This window comes from Dipodomys spectabilis, unplaced genomic scaffold, assembly GCF_019054845.1.
Source record: "Dipodomys spectabilis isolate Male_0828 unplaced genomic scaffold, ASM1905484v1 ptg000051l, whole genome shotgun sequence".
Classification (NCBI taxonomy): domain Eukaryota; kingdom Metazoa; phylum Chordata; class Mammalia; order Rodentia; family Heteromyidae; genus Dipodomys; species Dipodomys spectabilis.
In genome coordinates, this window is record NW_024870728.1 from 22,918,708 (window position 1) to 22,945,590 (window position 26,883).

At 36.3% G+C, this 26,883-nt stretch overlaps 1 protein-coding gene across 2 annotated transcripts in view; it reads right to left on the reverse strand.

Moving 5' to 3' along the window:
- Window positions 1-26,883, reverse strand: part of Pard3b (par-3 family cell polarity regulator beta) — a 971,067-nt gene that overhangs the window by 186,283 nt on the left and 757,901 nt on the right. For both annotated transcript variants that reach the window (XM_042679102.1, XM_042679101.1), the window contains exon 19: window positions 19,251-19,361. In XM_042679102.1, the coding sequence (XP_042535036.1) occupies window positions 19,251-19,361 (111 nt within the window). The remainder of the gene's footprint in view (window positions 1-19,250; window positions 19,362-26,883) is intronic.

A 26,883-nucleotide genomic window follows, 5' to 3' on the forward strand; every position in this document is an offset into this window, starting at 1 on the left:
TGCCACTGGTCAGGATCTTACCACATATCAATAACTCAGGAAAAGGTGAAACGTTGAAGTATGGATTCTACTGACTGCATATTAATTTCATACCATCAGTGTAACAACAAAAACTGTAAATGGAGTCATTATAAACCAGATACCTACCATTGTATGGTTTGTTGAGTTTTAGATGAATGAATCTGGGAATAACTGGTAGCATGGAGATATTAAAAATGCAAGTGATTTGTATGGAGTATGGAACCTGCTTTACCAGAGCATCTGGATCCCTCATAACCATGAAATTGTGACCAAAAATTACTTTGGGTCATTCTAATTAACCTTTTTTTTACTTTTTAAAAAACTATAAGGTCAGTTTGTTGTATTAGGGTCCTGTGGTTTTTTTATAGTACTGTACTGACATATGTATTAGCATGTAGTATTATATACAAATGGACAGTAGAAGTAAACAATCTATATTAGGTCTCTAGAATTCACCTAGGTGGGATAGTGACTCACCTATCTACAGAAATATTTTGGCAAATTTCCTAGATATTGAAAAAATTATATTTTATAGTTAGAATGTTTAAATAGATTGTGCATTTATCTACACAACAGCTCTTTGTAAATATATGTTCATTACCCAAAGTTATTTGCTTGACCCAGCTACCTACTATTTTCCCAGAAAGTTTTCCCCAAAACTTCTTCAACCTCATCCTGTCAACGTTAGGGAGAATATAATGGAAAACAGTCAGATTGCTTAGAAAAAAATCCCTTAGATTTCAAATAAAAGAACTTTCCCTTAGTCCTAAAATGCTCTCTAGTTAGCAGCAAAAAAATATCATGTAATATTGATGGGATTAAGAATTTAAATTTTTTAAAAGTCTCTTTTAATTTGCTCCACAGTTGAGTTGTATTTTACAATTGTAAGTGTCTAGAAATACTGTATGATAAAGAGGCTTTATTCAATTGTACCCACTATAATGCTTGCTTTTCATGGCTGCTTTCTCTGATCATATAGCATTTTTATATGCTGTTACAGCATGTAACACCGTTTGGCTGTACTATAATTACTCATGATTTGGCCTCTTTTCTTTTAATCATGAACTTGTTGAAGGTGAGGAGTAGGCTGTGTTTAACTTATCTTACCATTTCCCCCACCAAATGTCTAGCTGCTCAATTAATATTTGCTGAATTATTGAAGAGTTTAGGCAAAAGATAATTAAAAAGTCACAAATGAATTATACAAGAAAATATCTACCTAAGTACTCTAAGTAGAAAATTTCATATAACTTCAATTTAAACTCTGATTCAAAGGCATGACAGCCATGCCTCTAGGAAAAAGACTCATGGACCTAATATGGATCATGCTAGTTCTCAGGTGATCCAAAGTTCCAAAATTCATCAAAATACAAATCTTTCTTACATGCTTTGAGGGCTGAAAATGTGAACAATTCAAATGAAATGACCAAGTAAAAGTGACCTTTCCTATGACAAATGTGAATAGTTTAAAAAGGAGAAGTAGGAAGTAAAAATGACATATAAGAATTAAAGGACACAAGATGGTAAGAATTAGTGATGCTCTATCCAGGGAGAATTGCTAATTAGAAAGATATATACTTGTTAAATTCTCAAATGTGCACAAAGCAACTGGATCTTAGTACAGGCCTCTATCCAGGCCTGTAGGGAAGGAGGTTTTGCTCCTAGAGAATGAATTATAGGAACAGGTTCTAAGATACAGACACAGACACAGACACAGACACACACACACACACAGAGACACACACACACACACACACACACACACACAGAGCAGAGAGAGAGAGAGAGAGAGAGAGAGAGAGAGAGACAGAGAGAGAGCACAGATTCAGATATATTTCTGCAGTCCAATGAAAGGTAAGAGGATTGATGTTCCAAGAAAGGCTTCATCATGTGGGAGTGAGGTTATGGACACTAAGGAAAAGATGCATTTAATAATCCATGCTATTGAATCATTGCTATTTGTACATGAAGATAACATGCTTGTCCTCTTGGGCTGACCTTGAGAATAAGGGTTCACCTGTTCTCTTAGTCTGAAGAAGATCTTTGCCTGAGAAATGCACCTTTAGATATGCAGTGAGGGGTTAAAGGTATAGTTTTGGGCTATTTATAAGAATTGTAAAGTGTTGTGGTGAAGAAATACTTTTCCCATTAAAAAAATATCCTGAGTCCTAAGTCTGAATTACAGTGCTAGTACAATGTGGGTATTATCTGTTTGTTTTTTTTTTTTAATGCACCAGTGGTTCATCAAAGGGTTCATCCAATATTTACCTTAGTAGTATGTTGTCTAAGTGTTTGAGCCAGCTGGCTGTACTCAGTTTAGAAAATTAGCAAATGCACTTCAATTCCTGCTGCTCATGGGCAGGCCCCAGGCTCCAGCTGCTTTTCAGGCATAGAGAGGAATGTGTGTGCATGTGTGAGAAGAATGTGTGTGTATATGTGTGCGTGCGCATGTGCGTGTGCGTGTGTGTGTGTGTGTGTGTGTGTGTGTGTGTATAAGGGGTGAGGAGCCTTCCCCAGAGGTATTCTAGGCCCCATCTCCTTTTTCTTGATTCCTTTTCATATCTTCCTTTTCTCTGTTACCTAATTCTCTTTATCAGTATCCTTTTATGCAGTATGAAAATAGACAATGTGTAATCATTCATTTAAACTTGAAAAATACTACTTTTCTGACTCATCTAGAAACAGGTCTTAAACACTCCCTAGAGGACTGAGTAGTGTAGCATTAAACAAGCACAGTTAAGCTCTACTATTTATTTATGAAACTCTACATACAAAGAAACACAACCACACTCACAGCCCCTAATTAACCACAAGCAGGAATGCTTTCACACAGCTACCAAAATGATACATTCAGACACACAAAATAATAGAATAGAATGTAAGCATTTCTCATCTAGTCTGTGTCTAAAATGAATTCTCACATTCCTTCGAATAAAACAAATTTTTTTCATATGTCATCTGACCAGAAGGCAATGTAAAAAGGAATGTGTAAACAGGACCACAAACATGTCTATATGGTTTTGTATGTTTTCAAATGTCCTGAGAAAGTTGTAAAAATATACCACATATTTTAGTTTTAATCTGTGCTATTTGGAGATCTTCCTCAAGTTTTCTGGCTTAATTAGCATACTTTTAGTAACATGTACTTCTGCTACTTATGAGCACAATTGCTAAGTGTATCTTTGAGAATGTGCATTTCCATATTTGCACTCTATTTTTTTGATTTCACAATTAATTTTTTTCTTTGAATTCAGGCAGACTCAAGCTTATGTGACCAGAAGCAGCAGGAAGAAAGGTAGTTGATACCTGTAGAAGTTATTTCGGATTAATCAATGAGAGTTGTTTACCTTGAGTAGATTATTTGACAGTATGGATGGGTTACTGGTGATGTTAGGTATTCATTTTTATCTTAAGGAAGGGATTATTTTAGCATTATATCTGTTTTCATGTTATGGGAGTTTTATTTGCTGGTGAGATGCAGAACTATGTGTCTTCAAGAATTAGGTGCCCATTTCTAGGCAATTATTTTTATGACTCATACTTCTTTATTTTATTTTTTAATTATCTTTAAGTAGATGTACAAAGTGTTTTCAATTCAACATATCTTATACTTATGAATAATATATAATAATCACAAAAATGAATATGTTGTAAAATGATAGGATTTCATATAACACCTTTGTCCAATCTTATTCATCCTTTGAGATTAAACCTGTAATTACTAGCAGTAATTTGTGTTTGTGTGGTGTAGAGAACAAATCCAGGGTTTTGTACATGCTAGATGGGTACTCTACCACTGAGCTCTGACCTCAATCACAATAAATTCATAATTATTAGAAATAGAATTGTTAAAACTAGAAGAATTATATATGTGTATAAACCCTGTATATAACTATACTTGGTTTTGGTTTAATAATGCCAAAAGCAGTAAACTCTACTTTGAGGCATTTTGTTAAAGCTATTGATCTTGCTTTAACAAGGTTGAATATTTAAGACTGATCATTGCAGTTTTTTTTCAATATGCATTCAGTTATGTGTCTGAAACAAAATACAGCTCTGAAATTTGAAAGTCCAACTAGTAAATTATGTTCTTTTGACTTTATTACATTCAGTATAACCAGATTAAAAACATATGAGTCACACCATACATTATCATGACACCGTGATTTTTTTCCTTAAACAAAGCCAACACACTGAAATATTCTTTGGTGTTCATTCCAACTAAACCTTACACTTTTTTTTGCAAAGATGCATTATTTGAACTGAAAATATCCTTTAAGTGCCTAGAATATAAAACTTTTACTGGCTATTGCAGCTTCTATTAGAGACTGAAACATTTTAGGATTATTGAACAAATATCAATTATGTCTATGTCCTTGGTGTCAATCTGAATTGGAAATGTGCCATCTTTTACATCTTCACTAATAGAATTTTTAATTAGCTGTTGATTCTGTCAATAAGAGAGTTCACTATTATTTTAAAAAATGATTTGTCTAAGCAATTCCTCATCTACTTATCTGACTTTATATTTCACTTTAAAAAACCAGTACTTATAATTATATTCCAGCTAATTTTAAGCAGTATACCATGTTTTCAGAAATAGGTATGATCATTAAGCAAGGTATTTTTAAATAGAGTTAATATTTTCCCACTGGTTATTAAAACTCTTTAAATTAAAAACTATGTAAGTAATATTTTATACTTTTAAGTCAATCAGGATTTCATGAAATATATTTTCTCTAATGAGATGTATGGAAATGAAATAAGGAGAAATCTATGCTGAAGAGAATTAGGATCTAAACATGAAGCAAAGACAAGAAACTGAAGGAGAGTATTAATAAGGAACACTTTAGAAGATAAAGGCTCTAATTCAATGATAATGTACAGTCCTAATTATGGACTCAGAGTTCAGTCATATTGCCTCCTTAGAGAGTAGCTATATGGATCTGGTTTCTACAAATGGCCATCACCATTTTTCATGGTCCTTCATTTACATTACAGGTTTAATGGTTGCTCCCTGAAATATCTGCACCAGGATTTCTGACTGAATCCATTTTGTATACAACACAAATACATTCTCTCTTTTCTAATCTCTCTCTTTTTCTCTTTCTTTCTCTCAGCAGTGAACAAACCAAGGACAGCATGTCTCTCATGTATATTCAAATAACATTTTTGCTGTAACAGTGAATTTTTCATTGACTTGGGGCTAGAGGCATGGCTTAAGTTCTGTGTTCAAGTTACAAAAAAGATTAGAATGGATACTGCTTATAAATAATTCCAACTGGTTAAATTTAAAAGCGTAGAAGAGGATCCCTTTTAAAAAAACAAAAACAACAAAACAAACGCTTGAACAATAAAACACCTCTTAGGCCCATAACACTGTCCATTCATTCGTGAAGTGGATGAATTTCATTCACTTTAAGGTCTTGTCCCTGAGGGTCTAGTTCAGTAAGAGGGAAATAGGTGTAGACAGTACCGATGGACTGGCCACTATGCTTCAGTGATTCATTTCCACTATCCTACTGCCAGTTACAAATGATCTGCTGTTTCTTGACATTTTATAGCCCAGGGGAAAGTCTTACTTCTCTAAACTATATGGCTTTGTCCATCCTTGATTTTTCCTATTCTGTCTCAGTTCAATCCTACAAATCATTCACTCAAAAATGAAATTAAAATTGGTCTGGTTTTATGTTTATTCACTCATACATTCATTCATTATTCAGTAACTACTTTTTGAGTGCTTGTTCCATGAAATGTATTAGATAGTGAAAGATATAGAGAAATGATTAAGATGTGATAGGAACCCAAAGGCAATTGTCAGCTGGTAAAAGAGAGAAAACTGACACATGCATCTACAATTCAATGTAGAAAAACAGTAACAAGGATAATAAAAATGTGTCTATTAAGTGTAGAGCACAGTTTTAGGCACTTTGAGTATTTCATCTTATATAAATTTCTAAGGAATTCAGAATGCTGGACATTACTTCTTTTATCCTCCCTCCCCTTTTTCCTGGATGAGGAAGCTGAGGTTCTAAAAGTTTCAGCAAAATATGAATAATCATCCAGTTGGAGTAGAGAAGAGTAGGCTTTGAATTCAATGCTGTTTACTGCCAATTCTAATATTTGTTTTCTTTGACACAGTGACATCCTTCAGAGAAGTGCTAAGTTCACCACTTCTTGCTCATCCCCCTCCTTAACACTATTCCAAAGGTTACATTTGGAATGTTTCATTTTTAGGATGGTTAAAAACTTTCAGTAAAAGAAACTAAAGATTAGCACAATGAAGTGTGCTGATTCAGGGTATTTAATGGATTTCTATTCAACTTGTTTTTTGGAGAGGGTATCTGGAAGAAATGAGATTTCACTGAATGTAGAGAAGGGTATGCCAGATAGAGAAAATGGCATTAAGGACACAAAGGATTGGAAAGTTTGGTGTCAATCTCAAACAGTGTGAATTGTGCAGATTAGCTGACAAATGGGTCATACTGTTCAGGAATAGAAAATATAATTCAACAGGAAATAGTCAAGTACATTGAGACAATATGTTGGGACTGTTTAAATAGGCAATAGAGAGTCACTAAAGGTCTTAGTGACTTTGATGAAAGCCATTATCGGTTCAACATCTCTAATATAAAATCCAAAGTACTCAGAAATCTAAAACTTTTTGAAGGCTCACAGGATGTCCAAAAACTTTGTATTTCAGAGTGTGACCAGGCTGCAAAGCCTATACAAGTATTCAAAATCTGAAAATCTCCAAAATCCAAAACACTTCTGGACCCAGACATTTGTTTGGGTCCAGAACATATACTCAACCCATATTAATGATCTATTCCTAGCATATCTACTATCATATTTAATAATCTCTGCTTCAACAAATCATGATTTCACACATTATTCTATACTTGTTAAGTTTCTCCAAGAGCACAAATGATCTTTTTCTAAATAGTCCATTACTATTACTATAGTTTAAGTGGGGGAGAAGAGCTCTTAATGAAGTAGACTCCCCTCCACCATCCCCCCCCCCCCCCTCAATGAAGTAGACTTTTATGTCTTAACCTAAATCACTGCTTCCTCTTTAGTTCTCAATCCTGGAATCAAAAAAGAGCATAAAACAGAAAGGGGAAGGTCTTTGAGCCCCTTTCTGAGAAAGGAGTCAGGTGTTTTAGACATTTGGGCAATCAGGTGTAGACAATCTAAAAGTCACTTCAAAAGCACTGTAAAGTTCCTGTGTAATTGTGGTCCAGATCAAAGACAGGTAGATGTGACAGAATTTCCCCCCGAGACTGGTTTTAAAATATTAGGAGACTGGAGGTATTCCCCCTCAATGCATACATATAACAAATGCAAATGTGAGGTTTTGTGAAGTTAAGGGCTGTGGTTACAAGTGTTTTCTGCAGCCACAAACCCCGCGGACATGGAGGAGCTGGCAGGAACCCATGGGCATTTGTGTCCCTTTTCCTTGAATTCGTTTCCACAGCTGCCAAGCTCTGGCTGCAGCCAGCTCTCCCCCATGCTACTGTGCTGCCATCTCATGCCAAGCTCAAGATGCTTGCGGAACAACTTCCAACCGGTGATCAATAAGAAATGACGAGAAGCTTCTTGAATGGAAGTATCTGGCACCACTCCCAGTTGGGCGAAGTCTGCGCTCAAATTGGCCTTCTTTATCATAGCAGGAGCCAATTCAGCAACTTTCACAGATGGTACGTCTCAGAGCGTTCGAGGCTTCCAAAGGCTGCGAAGTGGATGATCAGGAGGCTAACATTCCCAGAGCAGGTTGAGAAACAGTACTGAACACCTAGAGTGAACCAGGTGTTTATTTTGTAAATGCTACTTTTCATTCTCAACAATCTGAAAGACAGACTTCTCATTTGACAGCTTTGCACTGCTCAGCCATGCAGTCATGTCTTTTCCTATGTCTGACCCACTCTTGGGTCTTGTAGTCTTTCTACTTAGCCACATGCTTTCTCTGGGCCATACCTCGTTTAGTTGATCTCAAATATAGCTAAAAATGACAATCACATGAGAAATATATTCAAAAACCACCTCCTCAGTTGAATTGCATCTAGCTATTTTTTCTTTTGTTTTCCCATGTTGGTTCCTTTAAAAAATTTTTAATTTATACTTTTTTATTGTAAAAATACTGTGCAGAAAGATTACAGTTACATGAGCAAGGTAATGAGTACATTTCTATCAAGCATTGTTACCTCCCCTACCATCCCTTCCCTCCCACCTCCACAACTACACCACCCCCTCCCGCCTAAATTATAAAGTTCATTTTTCAACATAATGTCTTATGCATCTCATTATTACAATGGGTCAACCTGTATCTCTATTTAAGCATTTTGTTCTTTCCCTTCCCCTCCCCAAATTAGAGAAGTATATATACAAGATTCAGGCACTGACATCAAATACAGTGAAAACTGGGGTTATACCACGATGGGGAGGAACATACTAAAGAAACAAAAAAAATCACATAGTACATTATAAATATGTTAGCAACAATAGCAAGAAAGAAATAAAAAACACTTGTCTCCCTGTCTTGGGGTTCATTTCATTTAACATCATATTATCTGATCATATGTACATAGCTTTTGACCTTTTCTGCTTGTCCCAGACATATACTAGTTATTGCAAATAAGGAAAACCATGGGACCTATGTTTCTTTGCGCCTGGCTTACTTGACTTAATATAATTACTTCCAAGTCTTTCCATTTCCTAACAAATGGAGCAATGTCATTCTTTCTGATGGAGGCATAGAATTCCATTATATATATACAAATACCCTATTTTCTTGATCCATTCATCTACTGAGGGACATCTGGGTTGGTTCCGTATCTTAGCTATGGTAAATAATGCTGCAATAAACATAGTTGTGCTGGTAGCCTTAGTATGGCCTTGTTTGTGATCATTTGGGTAAATGCCCAAAAGTGGGATCGCTGGTCCCACATAGAGGGGACTCTATGTGGTCTTTTGAGGAACCTCCATACTACTTTCCAAAGTGGTTGAACAACTTTCCAAAGTGGTTGAACAACACCAACAATGCAGTATAGTTCCCTTCTGGCTACATCCCCTCCAGCATCTGTAGTTATTAGAGTTCTTGGTTATAGCCTTAAGGTGGAATCTCAATGTTCTTTTGATTTGCATTTCTTTCATGGCTGGAGAGGTTGAACATTTCTTCATATGTCTACTGGCCATTCTTATTTCCTCTTCAGAGAAGTTTCTCTTTAAGTCTTTAGCCCACTTGTTGATGAGGCAGTTGTTTCTTTGAGGATTTGTTGTTGGGGGATTTAATTTTTTGAGTTCCAGGTATATTTTAGATATGAGACCCTTATCTGTTGAATGGCTAGTGAAGATCTTCTCCCAATCTATGGGGCTTTCTATTGATTTTGCTAGCTATGTCCTCTGCCATGCAGAAGCTCTAGCTATTTTTCTAACACAGGGCTTTCCAATCTTGGCATGAGACATATTGGACTAGATAATCCTTGGTTATAGAGAGCTCTTCTGGGCATTGCAAGAGATGGAGAAATACCTTTCTCTTTACCTACTGGATTTGAATACCATCTGTCCATAGGGTGACAGCCATATGAGTCCTCAGATCCTGTCCAGTGCTCCCAAGCAACAATATTACAAGTTAAGGCTCATGGATCTAAAAGGCTGCTCAGGAAATGGGGAAAAGCATATCTAAAGTTTGGTATTTGTAGATCTCAGGCCTAGGTTAGAGTTTCTATATAACGGAAGTAGAAGCTTAGAGAATCCCATTCCAGAAGACAATAAGTGGAATGGAGAAGTTTGCCAATAGATGTGAACAATAACTAATCTTGACTCATGGACTGGAGATGTGATGGAAGCTCTCCAAAGCAAATTCAATAGAACACATGTCCAAATAAGAAAAGAAGATGAGCCAAGAATCCTAGAGAATAGTATTTGGCTTATAAAATTTTGGTATGTCTGCATTTTTTAGAGCACTTTTGAAAAATTAAAATTTTGTAACCTATAGTAGATTTGCTTGACTTTTATTTATTTTTAAATTTTATAAGATTTTTGTCTTCTAAGAATCTCAGCCACTAAAAAAGCATTATATTCAAACAAAAATATGAAAGCGAGACCTTTACAATTATTACCACTGCATTTCATAGCAATATAAACAGGAGTTATTAAGAATACATCCATAAAGGTGTGAAAACAAAACATTAAGAACCCTACTTTCAAAATTCTAGTCACCAAATGGTTTTTATACATAGTCCTCTAAAACTTTCAAAACATGCTTTTTTTAAAATTATACTACTTTTGTATGAAATTTCCATCTAATCAAATTTATCTGTGTCTTTGGCACAAAGTCTGAAATTAAGTTTGTTGATTATATGGAATATACATTAATGTAATATTATATATATTAGAACAAAATATCCTGGATGAAGAGAATATTATAATTTCATCTCCAATTTCTTTTTCTTTTTTGCTTATCTTTTTTTGCTCAAGGCTGACACCACCTGTATCACATCTTCTGTTCCAGCTTTTTATTGGTTAATAGGAGTCTCATGGATTTTTTTTTTTTTGCCTAGGTTGTCTTTGAGCCATGATCCTCAGATCCTCATATCTCAGCCTTCTGTGTACTAGTATTTCAGGCATGAGACACTACCACCTAGCTTATCCCCATTTTTAAAAATTATTATCAGATTTGTTATTTTAAACAGTTCTATGGAACCAATCCAGGTAGTCTAGGTATCATTCTTCTTCAGATTATTTTCAATAGCACTACAGTTGCATACAGTAATGTAAATATGTTACTTTAGGGTCTATGAGTATAAGAGTATTTTTTTAAACAATGTTACAAAGCTACTATAATCTGTATAAGTTTGTCTAAATGACTATTGGAAAGTATGCCAGTCCAGTGATTCATTTTATGTATTAATCCAGCTCAGCTGACAAGTAGTTGCTAATACAGCACTTCTAACATTGATTCAAATTCCATAAAAGGATTTTGGCTCATAAAAAATGCTGGCATGCATTAGGATGTAGGTGCTTACATCGCTTGTCTATAGGAATACAGTAATGTGCCAAGTTTTGTTGGGGATCACAAGCATTTCTAAGAAGACAGGTGTTATAAAGATCAAATAACAGTACAGACAGTAAATCTACCCACATCTTCCCTGGGTCTCACTCTATAAATTAGAGGAAAATCCCCAGAATGCTGCTAAATAAAGAGTGCTGGTGGTGGTAGTAGTGGTGTGTGTGTGTGTGTGTGTGTGTGTGTGTGCGTGTGTGCGTGTGTGTGTGTGTGTGTGTGTGTGTGTGTGACCACTGCACCATTTTTTGTCCTCTCTCTTCCTTTGTATTGGATTTAGACAGGAGGGAACTTGCCCTACCTTAACACAAGCATCAGTAGTATCCACTGAGATATAGCAACCCTTTATTCCACTCATGAGATGGTTAGTACTATGAAAAACAGAAATCTGATATTCTCTTTATGTCAGCATAAAATGAGAACATGACCTTGTCCTGAGAAACCCCATGTAGTAATATTTTTCATAACTTCCATGCAATGATGATCTAATAAGAATCTAAAAGTAATTAACTGGGCCTTTTTTTTTTTCAGCTAACCAAAGTCCTATTCAAATACACATTTTTATCAGGATTCTAAGGGAGCCATAAATTGGGGCATTTTGAAAAACTGGGATCTAATCCAGTCCATGATCTGATCAGGGTTCAGTGGTAATAATAAATTGGGACTATTAAAACTGGGAATTGTTCCAACATTTTATTTTGAGCAAACCACAGGACCTAGCAAATTCTACTGCAGAAGACAGTGATATTCAGTGACGAGTAAAACTGTGCTGAATTAATCACTTGTATGTAATCATGCCAAAACATGGGTGTTTTCAACAGTTTAAATAGTGCCAAAGTTTAAGTTCGGTAAATAATTAATTATTGAGAGTCACTTGGCAAATTAAAGGAATCAGCCTTCTGGTTTATTTAATGAAATACACACTCTTTTTAGTATTTAATAATGGTAAAATCTTAACAATTTATTTGTTGCTCTTTGTATTTAGGAGAATAATGCTTATATAGGTTACAACTAAAATATTGATTCAGGATGGATGCAGTATTTTCTTTCTCTTAGATGACACTAAACATCTTCATTTTTCATTTTGAACAAATATTGGATAAACTCTAGCCTTATTCTGGTTTCCATTTCAATTTCCAGTAACATAAAAGTCCACCATAATTAAATAAGATGCTGAGAGGCTGGGAATAGATTTTCACCCACTTGAATTTTCAAATGGTTTCTCAATGTTTTTATATCTCTAAGATGCATTTCGTTTATGTGGGGGAACTTGCAGCTGCATAATTAAATCTTGGTTTGCCAAATATCAAAAACACATGTATTGATTTAAACTAAAGGAACAGGCCACAAGCAGCTCGCTGATAAGGCAAGGGAGAACCCTTGGAAGATTTCCCAAAAGGAAAGAAAACTAAGAACCTTGAATTCAGACACTGAAAGCGATTAACTTTCCTAAGTCTTAGCTTCACTCTCACTTAGGCATTCTGTTCAGGCCTGTTGTTGCAAACAAGAGCCATATGTTTTCATACTTCTCAGTGCGTAAGCTGGAGACATTGGCTCTTCCACTACCTGCCATCTCCTCATTTATCCTGCTAAGATCTTAATAATATCTACAATGTTTAATCAATCCAACAAATGATCTCTCTATAGAGTAAACTTTGATATAAAAGAAATAGATAGTGGACCACATAACTCATATGCTAGTAAAATGCTTTTAAAATTTCAGTTGCACCTGAGGAATTTTTATTTTGGGGTTAGTACTGTGGAAGACAGCTTTTGGTATCAATGGTGATATTTTCTCACTGCATAATCTTAAACAGGGAGTGATGTAGGAGAAGGCATATTTTGAGAAAGTATTTGAGTATTTAGGTACTTCATACATCCCCAAATCTTAGTCAACTCATACTTTGTAGAAGATTACAAACTTACATCTTAGAATTAAGCAACCCAAACAATGATACACTTACTGACAACCTCTTGCTTTCAGCTCATGCTATTAATTTACATATTTTGAATGTGTGAATAATGCTAATTTAATTTATCTTGATGAGTGATTTCAAGAGAAATAATATTTGAATATAATAGAAGTTCATTTTCTAGCAATGGACAAAGGTTTACAAAACTAATGTTTCATTATGGCTGATGTCACTGTAGCATGAACAAAAAATAATGGGTTTATTCAACGCAGGGCTTTATTGTCATGGACCGGCTGACTTGAGTCAGGAGGGGACATATCATAAGCTCAGGAAATAAAGTAGGAGACAATAAAATCCTACATGCAGTCCTGATTAAGAGACTTGGTCCTAAAAGAGGATATTCTGAGAGAGGATCACAAAGGCTCAGTAGCTATACATATATGATCATATAAAATGCTGTTGATTGAAATGAATTCCAAGAAATAGAAACAAGAGGTTTTTTTTTTGTTATTTTACTTTTTGTCGTTGTTTTCTGTTTTCCCCCTTTGTTGCTGCCTTTTATTTCTGTACTTTTTGCCTTGTATGTAAGTTTCTCTATTTGGGGGAGGGTCAGGGAGAGCAGAGAAATGGTGGGCAAAGACTGAAGCAATGAGTAATGATACTCACTAGACACTGTGTTGAAAATGAACCATACAACTTGTGGTGAGGTGTCGGGAGAGAGAAAACTTGGAGAAAACTAGGGAAGAAATGACACTGTTAAAAAAGAAATGTACTCATTACCCGACTGTGTAACTGCAACCCCTCTGTATATCATTCTTATAATTAAAATAAATAAATCAAAGAATAAAACAAACTTAGTCCTACACTCAGACTTAGGCACTTACCATGAACCAGTGCCATGGCAAGTTCAAGAAAGATGCTCTGGAAAATCCAAAGTAGACATTTCCTTATTTCATATTTAGCTAGTTCTCATACTGTAATATCTGGAATGGTCCCCAGAGATTATCTATAGGCAAATACAGCATTAGAGATGTCCACAAATATTTTAGATGGGATATGGCTTAATGAATTTAATTTCATAAACTAATATTTTATTTATTTGGATATGTATATATAATGAAGACAAGGAAAGAAATATATCAGTGATTGAAGTTTAGAAACAATATTTACCTGGTGAACTAATCCTTTGTAAATCTAGTCACTGTGTCTTATCAGCAGTCCCAGTGTCAACAAATTTCATTGCTTCTTAATGCATGCTAATTTTTAGGATGTTTTCTCTTCTATTAATCTGAAGGCTGCCTCTCTTAAAAGAATGTTCCACTAGTATCTTCAAGTACTAAGTGAGTGAATGGGTGGATAAACAAGCTGAGAAATATACTAATAAGTAAAGTAGAATTGGAAAGGAAGAACACAGTGAAATAAATCGAATCCCTCACTGGGACAGTACTGCAAGCATGTGAAATCAACTAAGTCTTGGCAGTGTACCACCAGGGCCTTCAATGTGTTACATAAGACATGGATTTAGTGCCCCTATTCTCCATGTGAGAGAGAGGAGAGGCCATTCCAGGTGTGATCTGAGCAATATGAAAGAGAGGTCATTGTTTCTTCATTTTGTACATGAACTTCCAGTAATAGAGTCTAGGACCGGATTAAGTTTTTGGCAGACATACGCTCATGTTGACTCATGCTAAACTTACCCTCAACTAAAACCATCAGGCAAAATTTTCATATATTTGGTATTAAGTCAAACCTTCCACATCCTGTGTTTATACAGCTCATTTTTGGACCTAAGACTAAGACTTTACATTTATTCGTATTAATTTTTTTAATGTTTGATTTGTTCCATTGTTCCAGATGCTTCTATCATCACATATATTATCCACACTTGAAATTTCTTGGCATCCATGATCTCATCAGCAGGTCACCAGCACTAATGTCAATGCTCAGCAGGCCAAGGGTAAAAATAAATTTTCCAGAACATTATTCTTGTAAGCTTATATTAATGGGAGTTTTGGGTAGACCTTCTCAAAGAGCTAAGAATCATTCTCTTGTTAAACCATCTTTCATATTACATATTCCTCTACATTGTCTACAGGATGTCCTAAAGTGATACAATTTTGGTGTCCAGATGATTTCTCTATTACTTTGTGAAGTCTGTGGTTAGAACTGGAGTTCTGAAGTCTTCACTCTATTGACACAGTTTTGGATTGGATAATTCTGAGTAGTTGTGTGTCTTGGGTACTATAGGATGTTTGGGGTCTTTACATAGTATAAGGGAGTAGAGGCTTCCTGCCAGATGCCACTCAGCAGTTATAACAAGCAAAAATGTCTTGAGACCTTACCAAATGTTTGGGAGAGCAAAACTACTTACTCCCAATGAGAGTCATGATTCTAGACTCTGTTTCAGCCAGTTTTATCTAGCTACCCTACCCACTTGTTATGGCTTTTCTTGATCTTATCTTAGGTATAGCTATGAATAAACTATTCACATATTGTACCAAACTGTTTCACATCAGGAATTAAAAACATTTTCAAAGATAGGATAATCATATAAAATAATGGGATAAATGGAAAGGGATTGATATAATCTTGAAACAAGAGTCATCTAGGTTAGATTAACTTGAGGGTTAAAAAAAAGCATAAAAAATTGAGCTTGCAATAAGAATTATATGACTTAAGAGGCAATCTACAAAGGTTTTAGCACTTCAATACTTATGAAGGTATTATTTGGAATAATGAAAAATGTAGACAAAGTTATTTGTTTGACAAAGGAAGCAATATTAGGCAATGATCAAAACAGAATAATTTTAAAACATTGATGGCATAGGGGAATTGAACTATAATGCTGTGAAGGAGCAAAACATTACATATGCAGGGTGAATATCAAAATTTCAAAACATATATATGTATGTGTGTGTGCAAATAAAAGAGATGAAAATATTAATAGTGGTTATGTGATTATGCTAGAATTGTTTATGGTTTTAATAGTCTCAATATTCTTGTGTGTGTTTCCAGAATTTCCCCAATGAATGTATAGGCATTTATCAGTTGAGTTGTGCAGGAGGTAGGTTCCGAAGAACGTGACTCATGTTTGATTAGGTGACACAGCACCGGCTAGGGGTTCTCATTTGTATATAGAAAACATGCCTGCAGAGAGGGCACACGAAGAAAGACAACAATATCTGTAAACCCAGACTCTTTTAGGAAAAAAAAAGATCTATGCATCATAAAATAAGAACAGCTTAATATTCTAGCCACATCCTGTCCCTCCAAACCAGTGGTTTATAGACTTTCGAATGTTAAAGATTCACCTTGAGTTAACTTGTTAAACACAGAGTCCTGAGCTCCGCCTCCCAAGATACTGATTCTGTAAGTATGGAATGGGGCTCAGGAATCTCCATTTTTAACAGGCTTCTCTAGGGACTCATTCTGACACAGATGGCCCACAGACTGCACTCTGAGAAACACTGATACAAGAAGTCATAGAGTTTGAATATTTTTCTGCCTCTATTTTTCCTCTTGGTTATGCACTAGAAGAATTAGTAGCAAACCAAAGCAGTATGTTGGCAAACTGGATCTTTGGAAACAAAATCCCAGTATATTACAATGTCCATTTCTATGTTATAAATATTCCTACCATGGCCCATTTCAAGGTAACAATGGTTTAAGAACGAGCTTAAAATTTTCCTGGAGGTTACCAGATGCATGGGCTCATGCCTGTAATCTTAGCTATTCAGGTGGTGGTGACTGGGAGGATCACATGTGGAGGCCAGTCTGAGCAAAGAAAGATCTCAAGAACCCATCTCAACCAATAGAATTCTGGATATAGTGGTACTTTGCCTCTCATTCCAGCTCTGTGTCCAGGCTGGCCTAGGCCAAAAACAAGACCCTTTGTAAAAGCAAAAATGAGGTGGCTATGGCTTAAATTCTGGAGTGCCTGCATAATAGGCATAAGGCTTTGCCATTCAAAGCCCAGTACAACAACAATAATAACAAAAATGTGGAATGTTTCACAATTACTTCTTGTAAGTTGGCACAAGTTACTTCTAGGAGTTCTACATTGAATGAATACTTAATTTAAGGACTTTAGTCTGAAAAGGAGATGTGCTCATGGAAAACTACTGCACTGATGACAATTGGGATAGAAAAAGTAAGCAACAGGATAAGTTGGATCAGATTAAGTTAACACATTTTGAATGCATTAGGAAATCAGAGGATAATGATAGCTTTTATTACTAGTTCCTTTTTTTTTTTTGCCATAGCTTTACCATGAAGAATGATACACTCGCTGAGTTGCTCAGGAGCTCAGAGTTGGTTTCCTAAGGAAACCAATTCCTTGGCTGGAGAGCCAAGGAATAGTACTGCAGGGTTGGGAACAATGCCAAATGTTCAGCTTCCATCTCCACCCTCCATGGCCCTCAGCTCCTGAGCTGTTGAAACTCCTCGGTCATTAATTGTACGGCAGCCAATCATAAAATGAACTCCTTCAACTTCTTCCCATGGCATGGGATTGAGACAATGTTGTCTCTAGGAAACCTATATCAGATGTGTTTTATGTGTTCATGTGTGGGAATTGGCCTAGGCAGAGGCTAATAGTACAGTTCTTTCAGTATTTTGACCAGACATATTTTAAGAAAATTGGACCTGATGCCTATATATTCAGCTGGGGTGAATTTACAACCCTACTTTTAAGAACCAAACTCCCTCAGGCACCTGCTTCCTAGAGGCAAAACCAGAGAGGAAATAGACTCTTGCTTAAAGACTACCCAGTTTATTTTGTGGGTTATCAATTTCCTAGCTGGCACACATTTTCCCAGCTATTAAGAGACTTTTCCTCCTCATCTCAAGCAAGTACTGCAAAAAAAAAATGTTGAGTCTGCATTCTGGCCTGGCTTAGTTTCCTGAAGAAGAGGCATGAGTCTCAAAGAGTCAAGTTAGGGGTGAAACAAAGATCTATGATGCAGGCTTACCAGATGTCTTTGCCAATATATGCATTAGAATCTTAGGGTGAATTACATTTTACATGATAGGATTACTAAATCTTGGGCTACCAGGGAGAAACTCTTCCCTGCCGTTGGTATAGCTCTGTCAGAATAGTCAACAACAATGCAAAACACTTGATTTCTTTTTAACTGCTCTGGTAACCTTACAGAGCTCATCAACCTCTCAAAAATGAGAAAGGACTAAACAGCTTTTTTTTTCCTTCACGATTGATAAAGTCAGCTTTTTTCAACAGGAATAGACTCCAGGATAGGTGTCAAAGGTTAACAGTAGATACTCTTAGACTGCTGTGTGCTAGAAAATACAATAGATACATATGATTTTCTTAGATCGCATACTAGAGAAACAAAATCAACACACACACACAAAACCCATGACTCTTTAAAAGCTGCAAGGGTGAATGTAACTAATAAGTTAGAGAAAAGTTGGAGAAATCTGACCTCCTATAGAATGAAGCCTGAATGAAATGCTAAAAATTATATGCTAGTTTTTATCATTATCTCATTCTTTGTCCAAGCATTATTTAGTTGAGAAGGCAAAGAATTTTCAGGAGAAATATGAATATTCAATTACATGTTTCAAAATCAGACATTTACACATCCACTTGGGCTAAGTGCCAGAGTTAACATCAAAGATATGTGAAGAACCTCTTGTCCAAATGGAACATTATGCTCCTCAAATAGGAGAATTCAGCCCTTGCAAACCGTCATTATTTCAGTAAATGAAGCCGGCCCTTTAACAGATGGGCAACATGCTTTTCAGCTTGCTGATAGCCTAATAAAAGACCGTGGCTTTTTAAAAATGAAGGACATGTACTTCTCAAATTACACTAGCCAAATGGATTTCGCCAAATAAAATTAAAAAGGCATACAGCAGCCTGTCAAAATGAGGAACAGATTATGGGAATTTGAGAGTTCTAAATATCAATATCCTAATGACCTTTGGAAGAAATTTTTTTTTTAGAAGTTCATTGTTTAAACACAGGGAAGTGTGTATTGACAGATTCAAAGCTTGGCGAGGCATATTATAACATTATAGGTATTAGAATAATAAAAACATGAAGTGAATTTCTTCTCTAGAATAAGATAGAAATTTCTCTATAAAGGCAGAGGGAATTCTATCAGATAGCTTTCTTTTTTATGCCAGTCAATTTGCTGTACCTCTTCATGTCTCTCCTGATTGTTGCAAGAACAAAATTAAACACAGATCACAGACTCAAACCAAAGAAAGGGCTCAGCGTTTCTGCTCACCGGTCTCGTTCCTCTTTCATTTTCTCCAGCTCTCCTTCTCCCAGGGTCCCAGATTTCAGTGCACCTTTTTGCTCAGCCTTTCCACCCTTCTCATCTTTCTTCTTTCCAAATCTGGACAGAGGTGAAGGAGAGAGTTAACAATAATCATGTTGTTTCGTGGCAAACTTAGAGAAAGACAGGAGACAAACTCATTAAGCCACAATCCTTTAAGCAATACAATATCACCTGTATAAAATGGAAGTAAAATGAGATGTTGAAGGCGGGAAAATAAAGTTATTAAATTCCCCTCTGTTTCTTTCTTGTAATTAAAAGACTAATAATTTCAAACTATTCAATAGAGAATTAAAAAAAACTAAATGATAATCATTAATGAGTAACTAAAAAACAGCAATGATGACTTTTCAAGGTGAAATTGCTAGGATTGCAGAATGACAGGCAGGAAGGGAATTTAGGGAACTCATGGTTTTGTTATTCCACTGAAGCAACAACTTCTCTGGATTGTTCTGAGCCAGGGAACTTCACTACCTCCTGCGCTGTGCCCTTCCCTTTAGGTCACTGTCATTTTCCACTGCAGCCCCTCATTTCTGGGTCACTCCACTTTGGGATTCCAGAAGAACCCGCATATCAGTAGCAATTGAGATGCTTTACTAGAACATCTCAGCATGATTAGGAAAAAGGAATCTGCATATTTGGAAAGAAAAAGGGGGGAAAGGCTGTGGTGAAATTATTTCTATGACATGTCCTTATGTGACAGGCATTTCCCCCAGCCGAGCTTTGTGGAGCAAATCTTGCAGTCTCCTATAGTTCTGGTTCTGACACACATGGACAGAGAATGATTTGCTATTTCCCAGTAACTAGGGGGCAAAGTCACTCAATTATGCATAGTCTTTGGGTAAGACAAGGCTTCTTCTTGAATCTACAAAAACATTATTTGTTCCTTTTCCATATTAAAAAGTAAATTTTAATCATGTCCAGGTATATGCATGTATGTGTATAGCTCTAGTGCTAGCTATCTAACCTACCCACAAACCAACCTACCTACCTACCTACCTACCTACCTACCTACCTACCTATGTACCTACCTACCTACGTACCTACCTACTTACCTATTGAAGTGACTTAGAAAATTAGACATCTTTAGGCTCTCCCTATTCCTCTTTCCTCCTTCTGGCACAGGCAAACGAAATTAGAAGTGCCTCACATAAGGAACTGACATATAAATTTTGAAGAATTTCCTAGGCTATAAATAGACAAAATAATAGAACTAGAAAATAAGCTCTCGTGTATCTATTCTTTTTGGAGTTCCATAAAAGTGGGCATATACTTGTATCTTTCCAGATTGTGCATCATTTACAGAAGGATTGTTAGTCAACTGACAACTCTCAAGTATCACACCAGAAAATGTCATTGCTAATATGCATAATTCTCGACACATCACAGTATAGCTTGCATCTTGCTTTTCCCTTGAAGTCTTAAGTTTTGATTCCTTCCTTTCTTCCTTCCTTCCCCCCTCCTTCCTTGTTTATTTGTTTGATTGGTGCTAGTAGTAAGTGCTTGAACTCAGGGCCTCATGCTCCACTTTCTGTTCTCTGTTCAAGGCTGGCACTCTACCACTTAAGCCACATCTCCACATCAGGATCTTTACCAGTTGATTGGAGACAAAAGTCTCATGGACTTTTTCTGCCCAGGCTAGCTTTGAACTATGATCCTCAGATTTCAGTCTCCTGAGGAGCTAAGATTATAGACTTGAGCCACTAGTTCCTGGCTTTCGTCTCTTTCTCATTTATGATTTCAGTTAGCAAGTCCTCTCTCTCATTAATTTTCTTTGTTCTTCAACTATGTCTACTTCAATTGTCAATTCATTTGCACTATTCACCAACTCCAGTTCACCAATTGTTGGCTTTTAGCTCCATTATTTAGCTCTAGCTCCCTAGATCAAATTTTTCCTTCCATTTCTATTCGGTCTCCTTTTCTAAATGTATTCTTTTATTCTTACTGGAGTAGTGAAATGACTTGGGAACAGAAAAAAATACAAACATAAATATAAGAGCATTAATTTTTAAATATAATTCATATTCGCTGATTATTCAAGGCTTCTCTTTAAGTTATAAAGCAGGAGATATCTAAATAATATTTTCATGAATACATTCTTGAGCTTTGGAGACCTATGCAGAAGAGTTGTCAGAATCAACATTATTACTCTAAATACATTCATGGCTCATATCTTAGCATATCACTTAGGATAAATAATTCTTCTCTCAAAATGTCACTGAATATAATCATATTTGGTTAGAAAGTTTAAAATTGTGGGGAGTCTATATAGAAATGAAGTTGATGAGACTGAAAATGTCTTCAAAGCTGTAGATAATTAGGTTTACTTTTGTTCTCAATGTCCCATACATTTTCTTCTATATTTGAATTTTCTGGAATAAAAGTAGCTGATTTTTTTTGAAGGGTAAAATTAACCTACTCATAGTCTACCATGATTTTTATTGTCATGCCCCATACATAATTTTTCCTTCTGGCATCTAAAATATTTTTCTTGTACAGCAGTTCAAGAATAGCTTACTATGTTTCCACAATAATGAACTATGTTTAATAAAGAAAAATGATAGTTTTTTTTTTTTTTTTTTGTCGGTCGTGGGGCTTGAACTCTGGGCCTGGGCGCTGTCCCTCAGCTCTTCAGCTCAAGGCAAGCGCTCTACCACTTGAGCTACAGCGCCACTTCCGGTTTTCTGGTGGTTTATTGGAGATAGGAGTCTCACGGTCTCTCCTGCCCGGGCTGGCTTTGAACCGTGATCCTCAGATCTCAGCCTCCTGAGTAGCTAGGATTACAGGCGTGAGCCACCAGCGCCCGGCGAAAAATGATAGTTTTAAATTGTATGACATTTTTTCTATTCATGAAGAGTTGTCAATAAGTCAGCAAACTTGACAAATATTATAAGTGTTTTGATAGAAAATTCATAATTTTTTGTTTTTTTAATAAGATTTTTTATTGTGAAAATACTGTAGAGAGGGGTTACAATTACACGAGTAAGGTAATGAGTACATTTCTTATCAAGCATTGTTGTCTCCTCCTTTGTTTCCCCTTCCCATCCCTGTCCTCCCATCTCCCCCCGCTCTCTGCCCCCAATCTTATATTAATTTTTCCAGAGCAGAAATAGCTGTGAATTTTATTGTATTAGACATACAGAATGCTTATTTTATAAAGTTGGGGAAGGTGTAAGCCTACCATTATGAAGAAACAATCTTAAAAAGGATTCCCATGCTAGGTGCTGCTGGTTCATGTCTGTAATCCTAGCTACTCAAGAGGCTAAGATGTGACCATTGCTATACCAAGCCAGCCCAGGCAGGAAGGTCTGTGAGACTCTTATCTCCAATTAACCACCAGAGAACTAGAAGGGGCACTGTAGCTCAAAGTGGTAGAATACTACCCTTGAGCAAAAGAGCTTAGGGACAGAGACCAGGTCCCTAGTTCAAGCCCCATGACCTACCAAAAAAAAAAAAAAATGATTCCTACATTGTTTAATAAGAAAATAGAGACCCAGAGAAGTTAAATTAATTTTATTTATCAACACACTGAATTATTTTCAGTTTTGAAAGCAATGACTTAATGACTAACTGTAAAAACTGGGGCAGAGGCAAAGATATCAGGAACAAAGCACTGACTTGCTAACTTCTAACTTTTCTCTCCATTCCATATCAGCCATTTCGGAGTCCATGCTGTAGCTATCCTTACTTTGTGGAGAGACCAACTGGAGAATTGGGGAAGTTCATCTCTTCTTGAACTACTTTCATGAAAAAAAAGTCATTAGGATCCTGACTGGCTAAAATCACTGCTTCACTTTCTACGATTTCAGATAGTCCCTGAGTTCCAGGCCTCCTGTTATCTATTGCTTTAGAAATTTGAGCGTTGATCATTCTGGGCTGGGTGCCTTAAGGAAATTGCTTATAGGTCAACCTTGCTTTATATAAAAGATACTTTCCTGAAAAATTCTGTGCACACATATGGTTTCAATCAATAGAATCTTATTTTACATGTACCTGGATAGCCTGTTTAAAGAATCTTATGATGGATCTTTTTGTAAAGTGGAAAAATCACCTTTCAACATTTTCATTATGTAAATTTAGGTTTTCATGAATTTTAAGTTTGCTTAAAACACCTGCCCCTGTTCATTTCCATAGAGGGTATATGAAACAGCATCATGGAAAATGTCTCTTCTTTTTTCTTTTCTTTTCCTTCTTTCCTTCACTGTTCTATTTGTTTCCCTTCCTCCTTCTCTCCCTTTTTTCCTTTTTTACTATGTTCTTCTCACTGATTTATTTAACAATATTTATTAGACAACTACTCTGTGCCATATACTATCATATGCATTAGACATAGGCTGATAATTCATTGAAATACAAAAATCACACACTGTCCTCAAGGAATTTCCATTCTAATATAGAAGTCGGTCACCAAACAAGCATTAACAAGTAGAACTATAGAATTACAAATTGTAAAAAGTGCTAAGAAAGATGTTAGGAGAGACAAATGAAAGTAGGCTGATACCTGGGGGCAGCCTCAATGAAGAAGTGATATTAAGCTGAAAATACAAGTTTGGAAAGAGCTAGATGAGCAGAATGAACAGAAAGCCTGCACAGGGAGGAAGCAGCACACTCAGAGGGCAAGAGGTGAGCAAGGCATGATACTTTCCATGTGGTGAAAGAAGGGCAGGGTGACCGAAGCCAGGATAGCAGAGGGACACTTGCACAGGATGTGAATGGAAAAACTAGCCTGAGAGAAGCTTGGGATTTAGTGTTAGAACCACGTTAGGATATTTCTCTAAGGTGCAGACACACTAGGGGAGAAAAACAGATTTAAAGAGTGGGTGGGAGACCAACACAAGTGTAACTGGTAATAAGATGTGATAAGTATCTTTAAATAACTATGTAGCTAAGTCGTATAGCACTTGCCCAGCAGACCATCCTTGTTGATGAAATAAAAAGCATCAAGAAAAATAAGTAAACACACTAAGCTGATGGACATGACTACAGGAGTGTGAGTAGAGGGTGGTGGCTGTTTGGACTGCGGAAGCAGCCGTTGAAGAGAGGAGATGGCAGTGATTTGCCAGAGTTGGCTGAGTCAATGAAGAGGCACACAGTTTAAACACAACAATTTTAGTGTGCTTTTAGGAAATCCAAGCAGATGGGCTCAGGTGCAGGCCCAAGTCTGAGGAGTTGTAACCTTTAAGGGTTGGACAGAGGAGGAAGGTGGACATAACAGAGAAAGATTAGATAGATGTCTAGGAAGAGAATCTGGAGAATGCAGTTGGAAGGGAATCTAAGAACATTGCAGCAAAGATGTGGTTAATAGATGAGAATGCTGTTGAGAATCCAGGAAGTGAAGACTGAAATGTGCACTTGGATTGGTACTACAAAGCCATTCACAGCCCTAGCAAGATTAATGGGAGAGGGCTGGGAATGTGGCTTAGTGCTACAGTGCTTGCCTTTGTATGCACAAAGCCCTGGGTTTGATTTCTTGGTGCCATATAAACAAAAAAAGGTAGAAGTGGTGCTGTGGCTCAAGTGGTAGAGCACTAGCCTTGGGCAAAAGAAGCTCAGGGACAGTTCCCAGGCCCTGAGTTCAAGCCCTAGGCCAAAAAAATAAAAAAAATCAATGGGGGAGGTGAGAGCAACAGTTAGGTGGATTTGATTCCAAGCAGGATACAGGCTAAGTATAAAAGTATGAGCCGGTACAATGAGTTCAAGAAGGTTAGCTGGCAACATGGAGGCTGTATGTTCAGGCAATGTTGAGGACGGAAGTTGTCAAGCTGACTTTTACTATAGAACCTTTGTGTGCTCCTATTACAAGAAATAGTAACAATAAGGAATAGAGATTGGAGATGGAACAAAGTGAAAAAGGGTAAAATGTTTTTCTTTTATGCTTTATTTACAAAACAGAATTTTCACTTTAACCATTTTCCAATGTACAGTTCAGAGTCATCAAGTACATTCTTATTGCTGCACAACCTTCAGCATCAACCATACACAGAGATTTTCACCATGCTGAACAGAAACAGTACCTCTACATTCTCTTCTTTCACTTCCTGGTAACACTATTTTACTGTTTGTCACTGTAAATGTGACTATTTCAGGAGCTCCATGCCAGTGGAACAATAAATAATTGCCCTTTAAGGTTCAATTTCTTTTCTTTTTGTTTTTGCTGGTCCTGGGGCTTGACCTCTGGGCCTGGGTACTTTCTCTGAGCCTCTTTGTGCTCAGGGATAGCACTCTACCACCTGAGACACAGTGCTACTTCTGGCTTTTTCTGAATAGTTTATTGGAGATAAGTCTTACGGTCTTTTCTGCCTGGGCTGGCTTTGAACTGTGATCCTCAGATTTCAGCCGCCTGAGTAGCTTGGATTACAGGCATGAGCTATTGGCACCTGGACAATATTATTCCTTTTTAAGGCTAAATAATATCCCATTGTGTGCACATAAGGTATTTCTATTATCTATTTGTCCATCAATGGCCATGTTTCCACCTTTTGCCTATTGTAAACAACGCTGCTAAGAACACTGGTGTAGGAAAATAAACCTCTTGATATAGGAAGAGGATAAATGTGTACAGCTGGCCTGGAGAGAAAAGACCTAGATGGGAAGAAGGCTTGGAAAAAGTAGCAACTAGAGGAAAAAAAACAGCAAAACTGTTACTATGGGGTTGAAAAGTTGAAGTAGAGGTGTTTCTAGAAAATGTATATATCAGTTATGCCATAATATGTATAAGAAAAATAGAGCTCTTATCTATAAAACAAGATTGTTTGGTATAATTTAAGAAATCAAGGAAGATCAAGTACCTAAATTATAGCCTTTAAAATAGGTTACAAAAAATGCTAATACCAAACTCACCAATGTGACTATTTTGCCTATGTAGAGAGCCTTTAAAAAACTACCTGGAAATGTGGAATTTGAAAATGTTTCATTTAGTCATTCATACATGAGCACCCACTACATCTCACATTGAGTATATACATAGAGTGTAACCATTAATAACATTAATTGTCAACAAATATCTAACCCCTCAAGCTAATTAACTAAGCAAACCCCTAGATGTTTTTTTATAAACGTATTTTTTTATTGTGAAAATACTGTACAGGGGGGTTACAATTACATGGGCAAGATGAGTACATTTCTTATCAAGCATTGTAGCCTCCTCCTTTGTTTCCCCTTCCCATCCCTTCCCATCCTCCCCCCACCAAAGTTGAAAAATTCGATTTTCGACATAACGACTTGTACACCTACATGTTTTTTTTAACATGATAAATATTTAGATGTAATTCTTGATAGTTCTCACTTAATTTCCCAACAACTACTTTCTTCTCCTTCCATTTCTTTCCTTAGGTTTTCTAGGTAATGGTGACTTTTAAGTTCTTCCCAAGCTCCCATATATATATGGATACATATTGATAGTAGTTACAGTTCTGGTCTTTCTTGTGTCTAGTCTCTCATTTAATTTATTTCTTAATTCTGCTAACCTTGTCTACAATTTCCATCTCAATCCTGCCGGGAAGTTTTATGCCATTATTACCATAACTCTTCTACTTCTATTTAAGTGCGCACTATATAAAAGCAATCATGAACAATGGCTTAT